Genomic DNA, 22,076 nt, shown 5'->3' with positions numbered 1-22,076 from the left:
GCAGGCCAAGTACCTGGCACAGATCATTCTGGTGGGGGCCCAGGTGGTGGGACGGGCCTTCATGCGGGCGCTGCGCCAGGAGTTTGCAGGTAGGAGCTGGGATGCTGCTCCACGAGCTCCGTGTGCCCACGCTGCCCTGCTGGGCACTGCTCCACATCCCCACCCTTCCCTGGGCACCCCAGTGTCCCCCATCCCCGAGCTGAGCCTGCAGGGGACACTGCCAGGTTGTCACAGGGTTCCATCCTGGCCCCGGCACTGCTGCCAGGCTCCCAGAGATCCTGGCACCCCAAAGGGCAGAGTGGGATAATCCCTGGGGTGTCATCCTGCCTTGCCTGCTCCCTGCCACCTCCCTGGCACTGGGACGGCATGGGGTGGCCCTGGGGTGGCTGGGTGGGGACAGAGGGGGACACTGGGCTCTGAGCACCTGGAAGTGCTCAGGCTTTGCTGCCTGAGGGCCGGGTGGCCGGGGTGGCAGGGGACTGAGGCCGGGTGTCCCCAGCGAGCCAGGCCGCGGCCGATGCGCGGGGCCGTGCCGAGAGGCCCCAGTCTGCTGCTGCCTCCAGGATCATCGGCATCAGCCTCCAGGAAGCCCAGCAGATCCTCAACGTCTCCAGCCTCAACCCTGAGGAGATCCAGAAGGTAGAGGCTTCCTTGGAGCCAGGGAAGGGTGGTGCTGGCAGGGCCTGGCCTCTCCAAGGGTGCTGCTGTGCATGGGGGTGGCAGCTGGTCCCTCATGCTGTCTTGGGTTCATTTAATCACAGTTTGAGGATTTGGAGGATTCCCTGCCCCAGCTGGAGCAGCCCTCCAGGCTTCACCTCTGCATCTGCCCAGCAGGGCTGCTCAGGGAAGGGGTGTGGGAGCTCTGGAGGTGCCCTGCTGGGAACATGGGGGCTCCCAAGGGGTGTCAGGCAGAGCCAGCCGTGTCCCCAGGATCACTCTTCAGCAATGCTCTGGGGAGTGGGAGGTGCCAGGGTTTGGGAGTGGGAATGGCAAGGCTGGAGGTGCCTCTGACCCAGAGCTTCTCTCGGCAGAACTACGACCACTTGTTCAAGGTGAACGACAAATCAGTGGGAGGCTCCTTCTACCTGCAGTCCAAGGTGAGCGCCAGGAGGAGCCAGGCAGGGGCTGCACCTTCCTTCCCCTGCCTGGCTTTTGGGACAGGCAGGGCCTGGATATACCCAGGGATGAGGCACGGAGGGGAGTGGGGCACCCTATCCCTGGATGTCCCCCCATCCCTGGGTGTCCCCCCATCCATGGGTGTCCCCCATCCCTGGGTATCCCCCATCCCTGAGTGTCCCCCCATCCCTGAGTGGCCCGCCATCCCTGGGTGTCCCCCCATCCCTGGGTGTCCCCCATCCCTGGGTGTCCCCCCATTCCTGGGTGTCCCCCTATCCCTGGGTGTCCCCCCATCCCTGGGTGTCCCCCATCCCTGGGTGTCCCCCCATCCCTGGGTGTCCCCCTATCCCTGGGTGTCTCCCATCCCTGGGTGTCCCCCATCCCTGGGTGTCCCTTGTCCCACAGGTGGTGCGAGCCAAGGAGCGGCTGGACGAGGAGCTGCGCATCCAGGCCAAGGGTGACAAGGAGAAGGGGCGGAAAGCTGAGACGTGACTGCTGCCACCCCTGCCCCTCGTGCCCCTCACCCTTAACTTATAGGTAGCCAATAAACACCGTGTCCTCCAGCACCTGGCCTGGCTGCTCCACACCCGGGGAGGGAGCGGGACCTGCCTGCCCAGCGCTGCCCTGCAGGGATCGGCCCCTGCGAGGGGCTGCGCTTGCCCAGGGGAAGAGGAGGAGGCAGCTGGGGAAGAAGGGGTGTCCCCAGGGCATTGAGGCTGCCAGGGCTCAAATGGCACTGGGGGAGGCTGCAGGAGCTATTTTTGGTGGGGAGGTTGGATGCTCTTGCATGGAGTGCACCTCTGGCTCCATACTCTGGGAGTGCTTTGCCGTTACCTCCTCCCAGCGTGGATGGCTGCTGGCTTGGGGTGAGGGGCTGTGAGGGGACACCCTGTGGCTGTCCCCACCTGCAGCTCACCCCCCAGATGCTGGCAGGGTGTCACTGGTGCCAAGGCTGCCTGAGCAGGAGCATGGGGACACGGCTGGGGGTCAGGCAGGGCCAGCCGTGCCCCCAAGGTCACACCCGTCCCCCCCCGCACCTCTCTGTCCCCAGCGCGGGCTCCTTGCCGTTGGCACCACGGACTGAAACAGGAACTTACTTCAACTTCACTTTATTGTTTTCTTAATAAACTTCCTCTCCCCTGGACGAATATAGTGTTACAGTCGTTAGCTTATCTCGTACTTGTGCAGTCCTTACACGCTACGCTAACAGCGATGGAGCCCAACAGGAGGAAAATAAAAACAACCCAGAAACTACGATAGAAAGGCACTTCGAGACCGTTAAAATACTGATGTCCTGGAATGTGCAACAACAAACCGATGAGGAGCGAGGAGACGTTTCACCGGCCGGGGCGGCCTGGTCGAGGGCCCGCAGCCATGCTGGGCTGGGGCAGCGCCGGGCGGCCGCGGTGAGGGCAGGGAGACCGGCTCCCTGCGGGGCACCCCCGGCACGGGGCGGGACTGCGGGCACCCCCATGGCTCGGAGCCAGCGGGACGCGGCTGTGACCCCGGGGGGAGCTCCGAGCTGCGCCCGCGCTCAGGCTGGGCACGCTGCCCCACGGCCAGGGCTCGCCCGGGAGCATCCAGCCCCAGGAGCAGTGCCCGGCGGCCGCTGCCGGCCGTGCCCGCGCTGCCCGCATGCGCTCGCGGTGCGTGGTTAGGTATGAACGTAGCTAGAGGGGGGCAGTGCCCCGGCTAGCGGCACACCGGCCGTGTGCCTTGTCACGGGAGGGCCGGGGAGGCGGCGGGGACGGAGCGGGGAGGAGGCGGGCGGGCGCCGGGCCGGCGAGTGCCCAGCCAGCTGGGCCCGGCACGGGCTGCCGGGGCTGGGATGGCACGGCCGGGCACGGCTCGGGGCTGCGGAGCGGCCGGGCCCCCGGCTGTCACCCCGCTGTCCGTGCGGCAGAACCTGGGGGCTGCGGCCCCCCACAGCAGCACCGAGGGCTCGGGCAGGGAGACGCCGAGTCAGCGGAAGCAGGAGAGCCCAAGCGGGACCCTGTCGGAGCAGGGGGCTGGTCGAGAAATAAATAGCGGCGTATCCGGCTGCCCAGGGCCGGGGGAGGGGAGAGGGGGCAGGGGGACCCCCCTGTGCCCCACCTGCCCCCAGCACGGGGTCGCAGCCGGCTCCGGCCGCCGAGGGATTATTGCTTTTCTCAGAAGAGTCCGTTCTTCTTTCGTGACGGGTAAAAGCACGAGCGAGGCCCCGCCGGGGCGGCAGGGGGAGAGGGGGCCATGCCCCCCGTCCCCAGACGGGAACGGGATCTGCCCACGGGGCCGGCGGCTGACCCCGGGCATCGTCGGGCCCCTCAGTTGACGGCGGCGGGTTTGAGCAGCAGGGAGCCGGGGGGGATGAGCACCCAGCCTGGAGGCAGCGCCTCGGGGCTGCCCCCCGAGCTGACACCGGCCGAGAGGTCGAGCACGGCCCCCGGCAGCAGCGCCAGGCTCTCGGGGGGCACCCGCGGCCGCCCCGGCTCCGTCCTTTCGCCCCTCTCCTTGCGGCTCTCCAGCCCCTTGCCTGCCTTGGGCGGCCGCCCCTCAGCCCCGCCGCCCTTCTCCCCCTCGGCCTTGGCCCCGCCGGCCAGCAGCGACATGACGGGCAGCCCCAGCCCCGCCGCGAAGGGCGAGGGCAGCAGCGGGCTCTTGGCCAAGTTCAAGGGGCCGCCGTTGAGGGGCAGGACGGGGCCGGGCAGAGCGGGCAGCGCGCCCGCAGCCCCGCAGCCCAGGGCGCTCAGGTCGAGCGGCGCCGGTGCCAAGGGGATGGGCAGCGCCGGCAGCCCCGGCGGAGCGAAGAGGGCGGCGGGGTTGGGGATGACGAGCTGCGCCCCGTTAACGTAGGGCACCTCCGCCGAGCCCAGGGGCGTTTTGGGAGGCGGGTGGACCTTGAGCATCTCCGGGTGCTCGGGGGACACAAAATGGCCGTGGGCTTTGATGTGCTTGCGGAGGGAGCTGGGGTCGGTGTAGCGCTTGTGGCAGCCCGGCATCTTGCAGGAGTAGGGCTTCTCCACGTAGTGCGTGCGGGTGTGCTTGAAGCGGTCGCTGGAGTTGGAGTAACGCTTGTTGCAGCCTTCGTAGGGGCAGATGTAGGGCTTCTCACCTGCGGGACAGCAGCACTGCGTCTGCCGGGGGGCAGCAGCCCCGCCGTGTCCCCCGCGCCCCCCGGGGCCCCCCGCCGCCCCAGCAGCTCAGCGTGGGGGCTGCTGTGCTCACCTGTGTGCGAGCGGTTGTGGATTTTCAGGTTCTCCAGGCGGGAGAAGCTCTTGTTGCAGGTGGGGCAGCGATGCGGCTTCTCGTTGGTGTGCGTCCGGATGTGGATCAGCATCTTGTACCTGAGGGATTGGGGCAATCACAGAATCATGGAATGGGCTGGCTTGGGAAGACCTTAAATCTTGTATAATTCAAACCCCCGCTGCCATGGGCAGGGACACTTTCCACTATCCCAGGCCCTGTCCAGCCTGGCCTTGGACACTTCCAGCTTCTCTGGGCACCCTGTGCCAGGGCCTGCCCACCCTCACAGGGAACAATTTCCTTCTAATATTCCGTCTAAATTTCTCCTCTTTTAGTTTAAAACTGTTCATCCTTGTCCTATCACCATCTGCTTGTGGAAGCATCAGGGAGGGAATGTTAGGGAGGGAGTCAGCCCTGCCTTCCAGGGCAAGTCGTTGTCCCCGTGCCTTGGCTATGGGGTGGGAGAACAGGGACATCCAGGCCAGCACAGTCACCCAGCCCCCCCAGGACCTCACACCCTGCACGAGAGGGAGAGACAGATGGAAACTTCCCCTGCACATCCCCAGTGCTGGGCTCCTGCCTCCCCTCAGCAGCCCCACAGAGCCCCCCATGCCCACCTGGCATTGAAGCCCCTGCCATGGCGGGCACAGCCCTCCCAGTGGCAGCAGTACCCCGCGTCCTTCTCGGGTTTGACGTGGAAGTCGTTGACGTGGTCCACCAGGTCTTGCAGGAGGTCAAAGAACTGGTTGCACTGTGGGCAGGAGGCTGGGGGTGAGGGAGCCCAGCCCAGGGTGGGCACAGGGGGGGCCAGTCCCCCCCATCACGGCCAGAACCTGCCCCCCACCCCATCCCAGCTCCCACCTGTGGGCAGCAGCAGCAGCAGCATTTGGGGAAATGGAAAAGGCCCTTTGCATGACCCCCAGCCCTGCATCGCCCCCCAGCATCTCTGCACAGCACCCACCTCCCCATCACCACCTTCCCAGCCCTAAAACTTATCCTTCCCAGCCCTACTGTTGGCCTCCCAGAGTCAAAACTTGCCCACAGCCCCAAAGAGCTCTGCCATGGCCTTCCAGCCCCATGTCCTCTCCCCAGTCCCAAAATTCCCCTGCTTGCCCCCCATCCTTGCAAGGCCCATCACCACCTGCATCCTCTCAAAGCTCCCACACACCCCCACCATAGCCCCCCATGGCCCCCAGCCCTCCCTGCTGACCTTGGACCAGCGGCAGACGAGCTGCTTGGGCAGGGGCAGCTCGGGGGGGAGCCGTTTCTCCTTGCTGGGGGGCAGGAAGGCGGTGGGGGGCAGGTGCAGGGCCCCCCCAGCCCCCAGAGGCAGGAAGAACTGGAAGGAGCTGGGGAGGCCATCGATGTAGCGCAGGGACTGGAAATCCTGGAATAGAGTCCAGATGGAGGAGCAGTGTGGGACAGGGCCAAGCCGGATGGAGACCCCCAGAGACGCCCTCCGAGCCCTTCAAGAGATTCTTCCCAGCCCCCCAGAAACCCCAGAACCTCACAGAGACCCTCCCAGAGATCCCCCCTCGCTCCCCAGAAACGCCCTAGATCTGCCATCCCCCCCTCAGGGACCCCAAAACCCCACAGAGACCCCCAGAGACGCCCCAAAGAGACCTCCCAGGGGCCGCCCCGGGGATACCTCTGGGGTCGGGGGGGCCAGGCAGGACATTGACCCCGGGCTGTGTGTGTACAGCAGCAGCACCGGGCACGCTGCCGAGCTTGGGAGCACTGGCCGGGCACAGTCCCCACAGCTGGGGACACCTCGGGGGGGCACGGCCGTACTTACGTGTGGGGTGAGGGGGCCGGGCAGGTCGGCGCTGCCCTGGCGCTCAGGGGACAGCGAGGCGCTGCCAGCCGGAGACTCCCCCCCGGAGCGGGGCGAGAGGCTGAGATCCACCACGGGCACCGGGAAGCGCCCGTCCCGCGGCTCCACCAGCCTGGAGTGTCCCAGGAGCCCGGGCGACGGCGAGGCTGGCACGGCCCGGCGCCCTCCCCGGCTGCCGCCTCGGCCATCCCCGGCCGGCGGGGTGTCCGGGCGCTGGGCAGCGCGGGCTCGGGGGCCGGAGGGGCCCCGCTTCTCGCGGGCAGCTCGCAGCTTGGAGATGCTCAGCTTGAGGTCCAGGGGCTCCTCCAGGGAATGCATGGTGCCGGGGTGCGCTCTGCGGGGGACACCCAGGGGTCACCCGGTGCCACCCAGAGCATCGCCCCAGCCCGGCCCCATGGCAATGCCCGCTCTGCTCCGGCCCGGAGGACACGGTGCTGGCACGGAGACCGTGCCGTCCCTTCCGGCCGCCCTGCCGCGGCCCCCTCCCGCAGCGGGCAAAGGGCAGGGCATGGCACCGGCCCCCCCCCCCCCCACCCCGGCCCTTCGGTGTCCCCAGTGTGTCCTCTCCGTGTCGCCGGCACAGCCCCTTGGCCCGTGACCAAACCTTGCCGGGGATTGCCAAATCCCCTGGGCACCCGCGGAGCTACAGCCGTGGTGTCCCCATTCCACTCCCCCCCCCCCCCCCCCCAATCCGTTCATCCATCCATCCGTCCGTCCCTCCGTCCGTCAGTCCCCACGGGCCTGCCCCAGCGAGGCCTTTCCCAGCGGCAGAGGAGGGCGGTGGCGGCCACCAGCCCGGCGGTGACCCGGGCGGCCGAGCCCGCTGGCCCCAGCCCCGGAGGCGGCAGAGCTTCCTCCCCCGCCGGGGCCCCTTCCCCGCCGGCCAACGCCGCCGCTGCCGGGGCCGAGCAGGGGCTGCCGGCCGCACGGCGTGGCCCGGAACGGCACGGAACGGCACACAACACAATGCCACCCTCGCGGCTCGGCCGCCGCACATCTGGCGGGCAGGGCAGCTGAGAACGGGCAGCTCGGTGCAGCAGTGAGCGCCCGAGCCGGAGGCGATGCCGTCCCCCGGCTGTGCCCCCGCGGCCACCCGCATCGCCCGGGGCAGGCTGGGGGCGGCCGAGGGGCCGTGTCGGGGGGCACGGCGCACCCAGCACACGTGGCAGCGGGGGGGCCCCTCCATCCCCACCCCGCCCCGGGGGGCCCGGCCCCCGCCCTGCCCCGCCGGAGGGGCCCCCCGCGCTGGCGGGGGTCCAGCCCGGCTCAGACGCTGAGGAATGCGGAGGAGCCGCGGGGGGCATGGGGCCCGGGCGGCGGGGCGGGGACCCCCCGCCTGCACCCCCGAGCTGGCCGAGGGGCCGGCCCCAGGGGGGGTTCCTGTCCCAGGCTCCCGCGGTGGGAGGAGCCGCCCCACAGCATCGCATCCCCCTGAGCCTCCCGCGGCCGGGGGTCAGCCCCATAGGCGGGTCCCTCCTCTTCAGTGGGGGGATCCTCGCCCGAGCATCCACCTCCTCCCGCCGCTCCGGAGGCGGCCCCATCTCCCGGGACAGGGACTCTCGCTGAGCTCTCCCGGCCTGCCCGCAGTGGGGCCCTTCCCCTCTGGCGGGGGGGGCTCGCCCTGCGCCCCACTGCGGGGTGTGCCCATGGGCTGTTCCCAGCCTGAGCCCCACCACGCTCCTCGGGCTCCAGCACCCCCGTGTGCCCCACAGCCTGGTGGCACAGCTCGGCACAGACAGACACAGGGGCAGGACCCCACAGCTGGGGTGGCACAGCAGGACCCCCAGCCCAGGGAGTGGGACAGGGGCTGGCATCGCCCCGGCCACGGCGGTCCCGCAGTGGGGCCAGGCAAGGCGTCACTGCTGGTCCCACCACGACGGTCCCGTCCTCACGTCCTCGGGGTTGGGAGGTTGGGGGGGTCCCGGTGCGGGCGGTGCTGGGTGGGGACCGCAGCCATCCCCGGGCGGGACGGGTGGGAAAGGGGCCTCCAGCCGCTGACGCCAGGGCTCCCAGCGCGGCCGCGGGCGGGCGAGCAGGAGGCTGCCAAACCACGCGGCCTCGGGAAACGGGGCGCCGCGGGGGCCCCGCGGGGATGGGGACGGGGACAAGCCCTGCGGTGGCTTGGCCGGACGCCCCAGCACCTGCGGCCCCCGCGCGAGGCCCCTGCCCGCTCCTGCCTGCCCCTGCCTGCTCTCCCCCCATGGCCTCTCCTGCCCGCGCCAGGCGCTGCCAGCCCAGCCCCAGCCCAGCTTCCCCCCCGCCACACCAGTTCAAACCAGTCCATCGCGGGGCTGCGCCCAGGGGCTTCCCAGTCCGGGTGGGGGCCGCTGGGATGGAGCCCGGGCGCGGGGGGAGCCCCCCCATCTCCATCCCCTGGGCCCCCCGCGCTGCCTGACCGGCGGCACGGCCGGGGGACCCGGGGTGACCCCGGAGCGGCCGGCGGGGTGCCAGCTCTCCAGGCTGCTGGCATTGCCGGGGTGTCGTGTGTCCCCCCTCCAGCCCCAAACCCGCCAGGAATAGCACGGAGGGAGCGCGGGCAGCGGCTCCCGCGGCGCGGTGGGCTCGGGGATGGCGGCGGGGCGGGATGTCACTGCCATCGCCGGGGGACGGTGACCCCGGGGCCCGGGGAGTGGGAGCGGTGCCAGCGCTGCAGGCAGGGCTCGGTCTCCGCCGCCGTGGCAATTGGCAGCGGCAGGCTGGCACCGCCGCGACGGGGGGCACTCCCCGGAGCCCCCCGTGCCAGGGCAGCGTGGGTGGGTTGGCAGGATGCGGGTCATTGTCCCCACGGCTGCTGGCAGGACGCGGGCGCCCGTGGGACCCGCCATCGCTGCTTGTCCCACTGCAGATGGTGCTGGCACTGCCACAGCCGCTCCTGACGGGAGCCCACCGGTGCCTGACGGGTTTGGGGGAGGGGAGGGGGGGTCACATCCTGCTGGTAGCTCCATCTTGTCACTGTGGCCCTCCAGCACCCGTCACCCCGCGCCAGCCGGGCTGACGGCAGCTGCCAAAGGTGTCCCCAGGAGTGGACACGGCTGTGGTCCCCGAGCTGAGGCCGGTGCCGTGGTTCCCCCTTGCCGGGCATGTGGAAGCCGTGGGGATCCTGGCAGAGGGCTGACAGCAGCCCCCTGGCACCCCGGGAGCAGCCCCACGGCAGCGCCGCCAGCGCCAGGGCCCCCGCCAGCCCTGCCTGGGGACACAGCTGGAGCAGGCGGGGACAGCAGCGGGGTGGTCCCCGGCACCCAGCGGAGCAGCGCCCTGGGTGCGGCAGCATCGTGGGGATGGGGGCACATGGGGACCCGGGCTGGGGGAGGCGGTGACAGCAGGGTGACAAAGGCATGGGGAAGGGGAGGTGTCCACCGGCTGCAGGGCTTCTCCATGCTGGGCAGGGAACGAGCGCCTGCAGCAGTGCCTAGGGACACCGGGGACAATTCGTGGTCCCCGCTGCTGGCACCTCAGGGCGGGGGTCACACCGTCCTAGTCCCCAAAACACCCCACAATGGCACAGCCGGGGCTTGGCCACCCCACGCCTCAGCCCCACGAGGCCGTGGGATTGTCACCCCCCACGGTGGGGACTGTCACCTCTCACGATGGGGATCGGGAGGGCCCCGCCAAGGGGACCGGGGTGACGGGCGGCTGCCGGGCGGTGGCACCGCCGGCGTGAGACCGGGATGGGGACGCCCTGCACCCCCCACCCAATGCCCCCTTTCTCCCCTCTCGCACCATGGGGACACTGGTGTGTCCCCAGAGGTGGCCGCAACCCGGCAGAGCCACCCAGCACGTCCCCGCCGCAGCCCCCGCCCCACGGCCAAGGTCAGGACACCCGCCCGGGGTGCGGGGGGACGGCGGGTGACGGCCACCCCCCCCCGGCACCCACCGGGCAGCGGGGAAGCCTCCTCTCCTCATTTCCCTCGGGGGTGCGGCGGGGCCGCGTCCCCCCCCGACCCCGCTCCCTGGGCGGGGGGGGCTGCAGGTGCCAAGGGACCCCCCGCACCCCCGAGGGTGGCTCGGAAGGGGCTGCCCGGAGGGTCCCCCCTCCCCCCGGCGGTGGCAGCATCCTCCTCATCGTCCTCCTCCCCTCCGCGGAGCCCGGAGCGCGACCGTACCTGCGGCGGGGGCTCAGCGCCGGGCGGGAAGCGGGGCGGGGTGCGGGGCTCGGCGGAGCGGGGCCCCCCGGGGCCGGTGCCGGGGCCGGTGCGGGGCGGCCGGGCCGCTCCGCCACATCCGCAGGGGCTGGGGGCGGGGGTGGCGGCGGCGGGGCTGGGCCCCCCCCTGCCCGGTCCCGGGGGCGGCGGCGGGGCGGGGGCTCTGCCCGCCGTGATTTATGGCCGCCCCGCACCGAGCGGCCCGGCCCCGGCTGCGGGCGGCGCTGGGCGGGGGCGGGGGCGGCCCCTCCCCGCCCCCGCGGGGGGCACCGGGGGGCACCGAGCCCCGCCCCGGGGGGGGGAACCCGCCGCCCCCCCGCGCAAGGTCACCCCGGCGCTGCGGCAGAGCCGCCCCCCTCCCCCGCGTGTCCGTGTCCCCTCCGCGTGTCCCTGTCCCCCCCCCGGGGACGTGGCGGGGCGGGGGGCGGCGCCCACCGGAGCCCCCACCCCGTACCGGGGCGGCTCGGGGGGAAGGGGGGGGGAGCGTGGGGGTCACCCCGGGGAAATGGGGGTTGGGGGGGATCCCCCTCCCCGCAGGAGCGGCGCCGCCCGCCCGTCGCGTGACGTCACAGAGCGGGGCTGGCGTCACGCCTGGCGGGGGCCCCCGCATGACGTCACCGGCGGGGGGGTTGTCCCGGGGCCGCGGCTCCTTCCGGCGGCAGGATGTGGCGGGGCCGGCCCGGATGCTGCAGCCTCGCCTCGCCGGGGGGGTCCCTCCCTCCCCCGGGGCCCACGCGGGTGGCTGCGCACACCCCACCCGTGATTTTATTTGGGGGCGCAATGCAGCTGCCGTGTCCCCAACGCCCCCCCGACACGGGGGGCAGCGAGGGGGGACACGACACTGCCCCACGCGTTTTTTGTTTGGTTGGGTTTTTGTGTTTTTTTTTTTTTGCGGGGAAAGCTGCAGTGTCCCCAACAGCGCCGCTGTGAAAGGGAGGACACACGCGTGGGGGACAGCACTGTCCAAGGCGGGTGGCTGAAGTCACACCCCACCAAAACACCCGTGGATGTTTTGTTTCCGTTTGTTTTTTGTTTTGGTTTGTTTTTTTTTTGTTTTTTTTTTTTTTCAGGGGGAGATGCGGTGTCCTCCCTACGAAAGGGAGGGACACACGCAGGAAGCTCTGTTCCATGCGGACTTTTGGGTGGAGAGGGAGCTGCCGTGTCCCCACGAGCCCCACACAAGGTGGGACGGAGTGAGGGGCACAATTCTCACGCGGGCAGCTGAAACCACATCCCAGCCGCGGTTTGGGGTTTTCTTTTGCGGGGACAGAGCTGCTGTGTCCCCAACAGCCGCGCAGCAGAGCGGGAACACGGATGGAGGCACAGTTCTGACCCACACGGGCGGCCGAAGCCACATCCTACCCGCGGTTTGGGTGTTTTTGTGGGGGAGCCGCCGCGTGCCCAACATCCCCGCCACAAGCAGGGGAGACACGGGAGGGCAGCACCGTCCCACGCGGGTGACCGAGGGATTCCTGCGGGAGGGGCAGAAGCCGCGGTGTCCCCGCAGTGTGTCCCCGCTGTGCCAGGCAGGGGGGACGCGGCGCTCCCCGTGCCGAGGGGCCCCTTCGGGGGCCGGGCAGGGGGCCCAGGGGACACCCGGCAGAACCTGTCCTGCAGCTCCCAGCGGGGCCGGGCCGTGCGAGGGGGAGGGCTGAGCCCACCCTGCTCTGCGGAGCTCCTGCCCCTCCGGGGTGACACCCACCCCCAGCACCCCCTGGCGTTCCCGCTCCCGTGGCCCTGGACCCCCGCAGGCAGTGCTGGGGGGCTCTGGGGCGAGGTCACCTGCCACAGGTAGGTCCCTCAGGTTCCACACGGCTCCTGCCAGCCCCAAGCCTCCCTACCAACTCCCCATGGCCCCTGCCAGCCCTGTGCTCCCCTGCCAGTCCCCCAGACTCCCCTCCCAGCTCTGTGCCCCCCTGTGACCCCCACACAGCCCCTGCCAGCCCCCCATGGCTCCTGCCAGCCCTGTGACCCCTGCCACCTCCTACACCTTCCTGCCACCTCCACAGTCCCCCAAAGCCTCTCTCATCCCCCCAAAGTCTCCCCATCCCCCTGCCAGCCCCCCAGAAGCCCCCCTAAAAGCCCCCTGCCCACATGAACCCATCGTCCCCAAACCCTGAACCCCAACCTGGAGTTCTCCATGCCTCGTGTGAGCTCCATGCCCCTGCCAGCCCCCAACCCCCAAGCTAGGCCCCACAGCCCCTTGCCAGCTCCCAGCCCCCCCAGTCAGCTCCCCAAGCTCCTCACCAGCCCCCAGAACCCCCCATCAGCTCTCAGGATGGCTCTGGCAGCCCCCAGAGCCTCCTCCCCAAAGCCCCTTGCCAGCCATGGGATCCCTGTCACCCCCAGCTCCCCAGGGCTGCTGTGATCCCCCCTCCTCCCCAGCCACTGGCAGCCCCCTGAGCCCCCCAAAAGCCAGACCCTGCTGGAAAGAGGGATGGGATGGGAATGGGATCAAATTGAATAGAAGAGGATGGGACAGGACTAGGATAGGCCAGGGTAGGATAGGATGGAGAGGGGATTAGGTGGGATTGGGATGGGGATAGAGTAGAATGGGATGGGACAAGCTGGGTGTAGGAGAGGATTGGATGGGGACAGAATAAAATGGAATAGGGACAAGACAGGTCAGGATAAGGTAGGATAGGGTAGGATAAGGTAGGGCAGATGAGGTGGGATGGGGATAAAGCAGGATAGAATGGGAACAGGACAGGATGGAATAGGATTAGATGGGACTGGAACAAGACAGGTTAGGATACCATGAGATAGGATGGGATGGGATGGAGATGAGGCAGGTCAGAATGGGCTGGGATAGGATGGGATAGGATGGGATGAGGACAGGGTGTGATGTGGATGGGATGGGGACATGTCAGGATGGCATAGGACTAGGGCAGGATGGGATGAGGATAGGATGGGATTAGGATAGGATGGGATGGATGGGGACAAGGCTGGATGGGGTGGAGACAGGTCAAGAAGGGATAGGATAGAGCAGGATAGGACAGAATTCTGGCAAGATGGGATGGGGACAGGTCACATTGAGATAGGATGAGGTAGAGACACAACAGGCCAGGGTGGGATGGGATAGCATATGATAGGGTAGGATGGGATGGAGCTAGGGCAGGATGGAATGATATGGGGTGGAATGGACACAGGTAAGGATGGGGTAGGATAAGGCAGGATAAGATAGGGTAGGATGGGATGGAGCTAGGGCAGGATAGAATGAGGTGGTGTGGGAGGGGGACAGGTCAGGGTGGGATAGGGTAGGGTTTGGTATGAAATGATAGGATGAGTATGGAGTGGCATGGGGACAGCTCAGGCTGGTATGAGGTGGGATGCGTTGGGGACAGGGCGGGATGAGGGTAGGATGGGACAGAGCGGGACAGGATAGAGTAGCATAGGATAGAGTAGAATAGGATGGAGCCAGGTCAGGACGCGACGCGGTGTGACGGGCCGGTGCCAGCACGGGTCGGTACCGTCCCGGCCGCTCCAGTCGCCCCCCGCCCCGCCGTGTTCCGCCGCCGTGTCCCGGTGCCGCTCCGGCCGCGCTGCGGCCCCTCCCGCCGCCTTTGTTTACGCGGGGCCGGTGCGGGGCGGGGGCGGCGCCGGGCGGGCGGGGGCGGGCGGGGGAGCGGCGGCGGCGGCGGGCGGGAGCCGCGCTCGCTCCAGCTGTTTCCCGCCTTGGGCCGCGGGCAGAGGCCGGAGCCGGGCCGGGAGGGGCTGAACCGGGCCGGGACGAGCCGGGCTGGGCTGAACCGGGCCCCCCGCCCCCGTTATGGAGTACTTCATGGTGCCGGCCCCCAAGGTGCCGGCCCTGCAGCACTTCAGGAAATCCGAGAAGGAGGTCATCGGTGGGCTCTGCAGGTGGGGGAGCGCCGGCAGATCCCGGGCTCGGGGGTCTCGGGAGGACCGCGGGGGGATGGCGGGGAAGGGGGGAGCGGAGAACGGGGGGAGCGGCGCGGCGGCCGCGGCCCCACCGCCCGCACGTGGTCCCGGCCGCGCACATGGGACCGGCGGCCGCGCGTGGCCCGGGCGGGGAGCGCCGCGCCCCCAGCCCCGGCCGGGCCCCGCGGGTGCGGCGGGGTGCGCTCGGGGCGGGGGGCGCGGGGCGCGGGGGTCCGGGGGGCGCGGGGGTGTGTGTTTACCGCCGGGCCTGGCCGTGACTCTGCAGCCGCCCGGAGGAGGCGGGTCGCGGCCGGGGCTGCCGGGACATGTAGTGCGGGAGCGGCGGCACAAAGCCCGCGGACACGCGGGGAGCCCCGGCGGGCGGGGGGGCGGCCGGGGACCGGGGCTGCGGCCGCGGGGGCCGGCGGGCGGGGGGGGGCGCGGGCCCCGGAGCCACGCGGGGCGGCCCTGAGCCCCCCCGAGCTCCCCGGGCCTGCAGCTCCCGCCCCCGGGCGCGCTCAGCCCCCCGGGCCCGGGGCCGCCGCGGGGCCGCACGAACGGCCGGGGCTGAGGGGCTGAGGGGCGGCCCGGGCCCAGGGCACGTGTTGGGGGCCCGGCCCCTCGGGGTGCTGCCCCACGGCCTGGGGGGCTCGTCCCGGCCATCCCGGGGAGCGGCCGCACCTGAGCCCCCCCGGAGGTGCAGCGACCCAGGGCGGGGGGCGGCGGCTCCTCTGGGGTCCCTGGCGGTGGTGGCTGCGGGCCCGTGGGCTGGGGGTGGCTGCATGGGCAGGGTTGCGGCCGTCCTGCCCGGGCACTGGGGGCTGCACGGCCCCACACTGACCCCGCACGGGGAGCAGCCTTCCCGCTGCCCCCAGCTCCGGGAGACCCTGCATGAGCTCAGGCCGCTGGGTGACACCCTGCGTGCAGCTCGGGCTGCCGGGGCTGCCCTGCTTGTGACCTCCGGGAGCTCAGGGACACCCTGCCTGCAAGCTCGGGGTGCTGGGGGACAGCCTGCCTGTGAACTGGGGCTGTATCCTGCTTGTACACTCAGGTGTACCCTGACCCTGTAAGCTTAGAAGTGGCCTTCATGGAAGCATGGAGATACCCTGCCTGTGAACTTGGGGATGCCCTGCCTGGAGGCTGGAGAACACCCTACCTGTGACCTCAAGGAGCCTGGGGACACCCTGCCCCCATGGCCGTGCCTCCCTTGCCCTCCAGCACAACCCACAGCACAAGGTGTGATCAGTGTTGGACATGAGTGCACAGTGGGGCATCTGCCTTGTGCCTGGCTCAAACACCCACATGGATTTGTTTCCCTCAAGGTCCAGGCCAGAGAAATATCTTCTCCAGAGTGGGAAGGACCAAATTCTGCTTGCCTGGCACAAACCCCACAGCACCAGCACCAGGCTGGAGACACCCCAGGGGCTCCAGTGGGTGCCACCTGCTCCCCCTGCCCCATCCCTGGCCATGCTGGGTGTCTGAATCCATGGGTTTTTGCCCTTTCCATATTTCGCTGTCACTTCTCAGGTCTCTTCCCAGGAAGAGCAGCTGGGGCAGGTTGCGGGAGGTCTCCCGGTGAGGAAGCAGCCTCTTCCTCCTTTCCCAGTATTTAAGAAAGCACTTCCGTGCTGCCCAGTCCTGGGCCTCTCCATCCCACTCCCCTTAAGTGTCTGATGGTCCCACATCCTGGAGCAGTGCTCCAGCCACCTCCTTACCCCAACAGGGACGATGTCTCCAGGACCTGCATGGTCTGGTGTGTTCTGGGGACAAGTTTGGGGCTGGTTTCAGCAGGAGCAGGGAGGTGGGTGACAGCCACCACCAGATGGGAGCCCTGTGCCACAATCCTGCCGCGAGCAGCTCTTGGTCCATGCGGCAGAGGCTGCTCCCAGGGAGAGGGGCAGACCCCTGGACACCCATCCCAGTTCCACAGCCCCAGGATTGCATGTGAGGGAACCAGTACAGTGTGTGCTTGGCACCCAGCATCAGCCTGTGCTGGGACACTGCCCCAGAGGTTGGGGACAAATATCTTCCTGGCCTCCATGGGCTGAGCTGGGGTCCTTCCTTATCCCCTTGCCATGCGCTGGGATCCTTTCCTATACCTCTAGAGTAATCTGGGATCCTTCCCCATCCCTCTAGAGTAATCTGGGATCCTTCCCCATCCCTCTGGAGTAATCTGGGATCCTTCCCTATCTGCTTGGGATGAGCTGTGATTCTTCTCTGTCTTGCTGGGCACAGCTGGGATCCTTCCCTGTACCCTTGGACAGACCTGGAATCCATCCCCTTCTTAGGCTGAGTGAGGATCCTTTGCCATCCCTCTGGTGTGAGCTGGATCTTTCCCCGTCCCCATGGATGAGTTGTGGTGCATTCCCCAGTTGCAGCAGGCAGTGATGAGTGGCCTGAGAGTCTCTGGTCACCGCCTGGGCACACGGTGGTGCTGCTGATATCCCTTAGATCCCTGTGCTCCCAAGCCTCTGTGCTTCCTCCCTGGCCTTACCAGGAGGGCAGGATGCTGGGCTTTGCTTCCCAGCCTGGCTTTGGCAAGCCTCTGGGTGGAATGTTCCCACCTCCCCGTGCTGGAGCCGCCGGGCACCTGGACGGGCGGCTGGAGCCCGTCTTATCTCACCCATGCTGGCGGCCGGCTCCTGTGTTTAGTCTTTGGTGCCTCGCAGCATCCCCGGCGCCAGCGGGTGCCTGCACTCTGGGGAGACTTGGCATAGTGTGATCCAAACCTCTGCCCTGCTTCCCTCGGGGAAGAAGTGGGGTTTGGGTGAAGCTGGACCCCACAGCAGCGAGCTTTGCTCGGCTCTGGCGCTCTGGACCCGTGGGTGTTGGCTGCCCGGAGCCCTCGCCCTCCATGCTGGCATTTCCCGGCCCATCTGCAGGGCAGGGGCGAGGAGGCAGCGGCAGGAAGCAGGCAGGAGCTGCGGCTTGGGGTGGGACGGGGGCTTCTCTGCTGGGAGCTGTCATCTGGAAGCCATCAGCGGGGCGGGAGGGAGGGAGGGAGCCGCCTTCCCGGGGCCACACACGCCGGCCGGCCCACGGGGACACAGCCAGCCAGCCCGCAGCCTCCCTCGCCCACCTGGGCGTCCCCTGGCCCAGGCTGGGCGCTGGGCAGTGTGGCTGAGCCCGGTGGAACCAGGGGGCTGCAGCAGTGCCGTTGTTTGGCCAGTGCATCCCCCAAAATTTGGACACAGGGCTGGAGAAACCCACCCACCCGCTTTGGTGATTCCAGCACCGCAGCCATCGTCCCCTCCGTGTCACCCGTCCCTTTGGTGGCTCAGAACCATCACAGCAAAGCAAGGGGGGATGCAGTGAGCTGGCAGCAGGGGTGCAGCCCCTCTTCCCTAACCCTGGGTCTCTCTCACAGCTTGGCCAACATCCCACTGACTCCAGAGACCCAGCGGGACCAGGAGCGGCGGATACGCAGGGAAATCGCCAACAGCAACGAGAGGCGGCGGATGCAGAGCATCAATGCTGGCTTCCAGTCCCTGAAAACCCTCATCCCACACACGGATGGGGAGAAGCTCAGCAAGGTGAGCAGCATGCACATGTTGGTCCTGCACGTGGAGGAGCTGAAAGTGGAGTTGGGGCCATTTGGGTGTTAACTCGGTGATGGAGCTCTCTCCTGAGGAGGTTTCCCAGCAGGAGTGGGTGTGCATCCCCAGCCTGGTGTCCTGGAGTGGGCTGGGAGTGTGTGACAGCCCCCAGTGCCCCAGGAGCAGGGTGACACATTGCTGGGTGAGGAGGGGAGCTGTGCAGAGGGGAGGGGGGTGAGGAGGCAGCTGCTGAGTTCCCAAGGTGGGTGAATTGGAGGGTTTCAGCGGGGGGAACCTGGGGTGAAGCAGACTCTGGGAGGACACACCAGGGACAGGCAAGGAGCAGTGCTGCTTGCAGAGCTCATCGGGAGGAGGCCTGGGGGACACCAGGGTCTCCTGCCTCAGCCTGCCCCTCCTGGCTCCCCCACAGGCAGCCATCCTCCAGCAGACAGCAGAGTACATCTTCTCCCTGGAGCAGGAAAAGACTCGGCTACTGCAGCAGAACACCCAGCTCAAGCGGTTCATCCAGGTAGTGCCCCAGGGATGGCACAGGAGGGGCTGGGACAGTCCTGGCTGGCTGGTGGGGGATGTCATTGCCGTTCCTTGGGCTCAGGGTGGGACCCTCCACACTGCTCAGCCGGAGAGTGGAGGTGTTTCCATTCCCCTGGCAGGGCAGCGAGCCCCATTCAACCTGGCATCTCTTGCCTGGCAGGGGGAGAAGGGTTGGGGTCCCATTTTCCATTATTTGCACCCGTTTGGGGTATTGGGGATGGCCTGGTGGCAGTTCTGGTGCTGGGGTGTCCTGGTTGAACTGCCCTGGGTGTCAGTGTGAGAATCAGATTGGTTTTGGGGATGAAGACCAGGATGGGGGACACAGGCAGGAGCCTGTCTGTCCCCAAGCATCAAACCCAACCCCAGGGAGACCCTTTCCTGCACGGAGCTCTGGTGGGGAGTGGCAGCACCCAGAAGTCTGAATGGCAGGGAGAGAGAGCATCCCCCTTTCCCTGACACCACATTCCCACGGCAGGAATTCAGTGGCTCCTCCCCGAAACGGCGACGGGCAGAGGACAAGGACGAGGGGATCGGCTCGCCCGACATCTGGGAGGATGAGAAGGCCGAGGATCTGCGCCGGGAGATGATTGAGCTCCGGCAGCAGCTGGACAAGGAGCGCTCGGTCCGCATGATGCTGGAGGAGCAGGTGAGGCCAGGTTGATGCTGGAGGAGCAGGTGAGGCCGGGTGCCCTCTTGCAGCCTCTGCCATGTCCCCAGGGAACCCCAGGGACACCAGCAGTGCTGTGGGGTCACCGAATACCTGCTTTGGGCATCTCTTCTCCGTGCTTGTCTGTGGCTTCCTGGGTCCCACTGAGGGGACAGCTGGGGTTCAGTGGGGCTGTGCCAGACTCCCCACTGATGCTGGGGCTCCCTGACCCGCAGGTTCGCTCCCTGGAGGCCCACATGTACCCCGAGAAGCTGAAGGTGATTGCTCAGCAGGTGCAGCTCCAGCAGCAGCAGGAGCAGGTGAGGTTGCTGCACCAGGAGAAGCTCGAGCGTGAGCAGCAGATCCGAACCCAGGTGAGTGCACCCCAGGCACCCCCAGGTACTGGAACACGGGGGGTGAGTTCAGTGATGGACTTGGCACCTCCTGTGGGCACTGGTGTCCCAGCAAAGCTCTCACATGTAGTGATCTGGGAAAGGGGTGGCCCAAAGCCCCCACAGTGCTTGGGGCTGTGCTTGTGGGCACCCTGAGTTTCAGGGAGGGACTGTGGATTGGAGCACCCGTGATGGCTTCCAGGCCTCTGTTCCCTGGCACAGAGTGGTTTGTACAGGGAAGGTCACTCTGCCAGAGAGAGTTTCATCTCAGGGGCTTCACCTTTCTCTGGATGACTCCCACTGAACTTCAGGGATCCCCAAACCACTCCCTGCCACCCAGCAGGCTGGGAAAGGGGAGTATCAAGCTGGCAGGCAGAGAGGGTGGGAACTTTCAGCCTTTCCCCTGGGACTGCTGGGTTTGCCAGTGGTGTGGGCAGGAGGCGAGGGCTGTGCCAGCACCGGTTCCTGTGCACTGCCAGCCTCAAGCCCAGCCTGGGGCCACGCCACCCTGGAAGTTTCAAAGGGAGCAACAGCAGCTTCTTCCCTGCTCCTGGGGCTCCTGCAGAGCCACGTCCCTGCAGGGTCCCCGCCGGCCACCTCCCAGGGAAGTTCAGCCTATTTTTAGGTGAACTCTCCATAGCCTCCTGCTAGGGTGGATCTTCCCATCCGCTGCTCCAACAAGGATCTCCGAGGGGTGTGGGGAATTCCTGGCCACTCAGGGGCTGGCACTTGCCTCTGCTGGCTTTAAAGCCCAAATCATTGCCCTTTGGGACATGGGGAATCCTTCATGTTCCGCTCTGCAAAGCTGAGCTGACAGCAGCTTTCAGCTGGCATCCTCCTGCATCCGCTGGGATGGAGAACTGGAGCAGCCGAGTGCTGCTTCAGCTTTTATGGAGCTTGGGCTCCGTGAAGAAGCGCGATGCTCTCCCCACACCGCTGTGCCGTGCCCTGCTCACCGGGGCTTTCCCTTCTGTCCCCAGCTCCTGCCATCACACGCTCCCCCAGCGCCCACCCACCACCCCACCGTGATCGTTCCAGCGCCGCCTCCCTCCCATCATGTCACCGTGGTCACCATGGGCCCGTCCTCGGTCATCAACACGGTCTCCACGTCCCGGCAAAACCTGGACACCATCGTTCAGGTCAGCTGGGGGGCAGCGGGGGGCTTGGCAGAGGGGGGCTCAGGGGGGTCCCTACCCCCAGGCTGGGTCAGAGGTGCCCTGACAGCCGGTGTGTGCCCTGGGCAGGCGATCCAGCACATCGAGGGCACGCAGGAGAAGCAGCTGCAGGAAGAGGAGCAGAGACGCGCCGTCATCGTAACGCCCGCGCGCGCCTGCCCCGAGCCCTCCGCCTCCGACACCGCCTCCGACACCGAGGGCAACGACAGTGACTCCATGGACCAGAGCAAAGAGGAGCCCTCGGGGGACGGGGAGCTGCCCTGACACCCCCCGGCCAGCAGCTGGGGAGGGAAGCCGGGGCAGGGGGGGGAAACGTCAGAGAATATGCTGAAATTTTTAAAAAATACAACGTGATTTGGGTCTCTTTTATGACCTTTTTCCAATACTGTAAAGCAGAGCGTTAGAGGCAGGCAAAGGTCACCCTTCAGCTCCCAGGGGGGCGGGGGCTCGGGGGTGGCTACAGTGGGGCACGGGGAGCTCGGGGCATGGTGGGGGGCGATGGGGATGGGGGAACAGCCCCCCACCCTGGTTTGTCACCCCCCACCTGCCAACCCACAGGGAATCCTGGCAAGCTGGCAGCAGCCCCACTGTTCCTGATGGTGTTCCCTTGGGACAGGGCCTTTGGTTGGGATCTTAATTTGCTTTTTTCCTTCTCTTGTTTTTTTTTTTTTTTTCTTTTAATTAAATGTTTGTTTTTAAGCAGGGGGGGAGATGCCAAGTGACATGGCAGCAAGGGCAGGACAGGGATCCCTGACTTCAGGGTACCACCATGGCTCCTGCACCCCACATGGGGCAGGGAAAACCCCCTTGGAGAGTAAAATAATCCTGGGATGATGCCATTGGAGCACGGTGGGAGGGCTGGCATATGCCATCCCTCCCTGGCATTTCCAACACCCACCTCCTTGGCACAGGGATGGCAGGTTGGGGGCTGATCTTTACACCCCATCCCTGTCCCTGTGCCCATTCCTGTCCCCCCACCCCGTTCCCATCCCTCCTTTAAGCACTTAACCTGGTTTGTGGGGTCTGTCAGCTCCGAAGAGCTTTTCTATTTTGTGATTGTGTCGCTTGGGTCTGTTGTGGCGGGTGGGGGGTCCCTGTTTTGTGCGTCCCCCCCTCGCCCCACTGCCCCCCACCCGGCTGTAGGGTTTTAGGCCAGTCGTGTGTAGAGCCTCGGTGGTATTCAGTAGGTTCCCCCCAGCTGCAGCTGTTTCTCGGTTCCTTTCCCCTTTTGTTTTTTTTTTTTGGTTGTTTTTTTGTTTCTTTTTTTTTTTTTTGTATTTTTTTTACAATTTTCAGGTCTTTGTGTTGATTGAGAAGCTATTCTATTTTGTTAAGAAAGTTGAAAAAAAAAAAAGAGGCTCGTGCCTTTGTAAAGAAACAAAATAAAGTTTGTACTTGGTTTTTTAGAAGCTCCGTCCTGGCGTTGACATTTGTGGGGACAGGGATGGATCCCACCCTGATGGACCCTGGTCCCTCTGGGGCTCGTGGGGAGGGCAGGGAGTGCTGCCTGCACTGGGAATCACGGCAGGAGGCAAAGGCAGAGGGTGCTGGCCCTGGTGCTGGCCCTGCTGTGGTTCCTGCA

General features: G+C 67.4%; 3 protein-coding genes across 5 annotated transcripts in view; 2 read left to right on the top strand and 1 right to left on the bottom strand.

Moving 5' to 3' along the window:
• The window catches only part of LOC139598266 (mitochondrial import inner membrane translocase subunit TIM16-like), a 38,226-nt gene extending 35,962 nt beyond the window's left edge, over positions 1–2,264 (top strand). For both annotated transcript variants that reach the window (XM_071444450.1, XM_071444449.1), the window contains 4 exons: positions 5–89; positions 500–639; positions 1,032–1,097; positions 1,522–2,264. In XM_071444450.1, the coding sequence (XP_071300551.1) occupies positions 5–89; positions 500–639; positions 1,032–1,097; positions 1,522–1,608 (378 nt within the window). In that variant the 3' untranslated portion in view covers positions 1,609–2,264. The remainder of the gene's footprint in view (positions 1–4; positions 90–499; positions 640–1,031; positions 1,098–1,521) is intronic.
• GLIS2 (GLIS family zinc finger 2) lies at positions 2,210–10,841 on the bottom strand. The gene is made up of 6 exons (XM_071444451.1): positions 10,276–10,841; positions 6,134–6,506; positions 5,549–5,725; positions 4,956–5,089; positions 4,321–4,439; positions 2,210–4,207 (listed from the first exon to the last, which is right to left on the bottom strand). The coding sequence occupies exons 2-6, from the start codon at positions 6,488–6,490 to the stop codon at positions 3,420–3,422; spliced, it is 1,575 nt and encodes a 524-aa protein (XP_071300552.1). The 5' UTR covers positions 6,491–6,506; positions 10,276–10,841; the 3' UTR covers positions 2,210–3,419.
• Positions 10,842–10,994: 153 nt separating this feature from the next.
• Positions 10,995–21,907, top strand: TFAP4 (transcription factor AP-4). 2 transcript variants are annotated; one of them, XM_071444456.1, is made up of 7 exons: positions 10,995–11,497; positions 17,561–17,726; positions 18,160–18,258; positions 18,757–18,927; positions 19,164–19,301; positions 20,300–20,458; positions 20,564–21,907. In XM_071444456.1, the coding sequence occupies exons 1-7, from the start codon at positions 11,322–11,324 to the stop codon at positions 20,756–20,758; spliced, it is 1,104 nt and encodes a 367-aa protein (XP_071300557.1). In that variant the 5' UTR covers positions 10,995–11,321; the 3' UTR covers positions 20,759–21,907. The 2 variants fall into 2 exon arrangements, with proteins under 2 accessions (XP_071300557.1, XP_071300558.1); XM_071444457.1 differs by lacking the exon at positions 10,995–11,497 and adding an exon at positions 13,916–14,172.
• The last annotated feature ends 169 nt before the right edge of the window (positions 21,908–22,076 follow it).

Source organism: Agelaius tricolor, unplaced genomic scaffold (assembly GCF_023055355.1).
Source record: "Agelaius tricolor isolate 1412-34295 unplaced genomic scaffold, bAgeTri1.0.p SCAF_19, whole genome shotgun sequence".
Lineage (NCBI taxonomy): Eukaryota > Metazoa > Chordata > Aves > Passeriformes > Icteridae > Agelaius > Agelaius tricolor.
This window is presented reverse-complemented; position numbering and strand designations above follow the sequence as displayed.

Bases quoted from the DNA above. Each gene is read 5' to 3' on its own strand.
- GLIS2 (XM_071444451.1), bottom strand. From the start codon at position 6,490: ATGCATTCCCTGGAGGAGCCCCTGGACCTCAAGCTGAGCATCTCCAAG. The intron at 5,726-6,133 runs GTAAGTACGGCC...ACTCTATTCCAG, and splicing joins CCGGCCCCCTCACCCCACAC to GATTTCCAGTCCCTGCGCTA. The intron at 4,208-4,320 runs GTGAGCACAGCA...GCTGTCCCGCAG, and splicing joins CCACAACCGCTCGCACACAG to GTGAGAAGCCCTACATCTGC.
- TFAP4 (XM_071444456.1), top strand. From the start codon at position 11,322: ATGTTTTGTTTCCGTTTGTTTTTTGTTTTGGTTTGTTTTTTTTTTGTT. The intron at 11,498-17,560 runs GTGGGACGGAGT...TCTCTCTCACAG, and splicing joins CCCCACGAGCCCCACACAAG to CTTGGCCAACATCCCACTGA. The intron at 17,727-18,159 runs GTGAGCAGCATG...GCTCCCCCACAG, and splicing joins ATGGGGAGAAGCTCAGCAAG to GCAGCCATCCTCCAGCAGAC.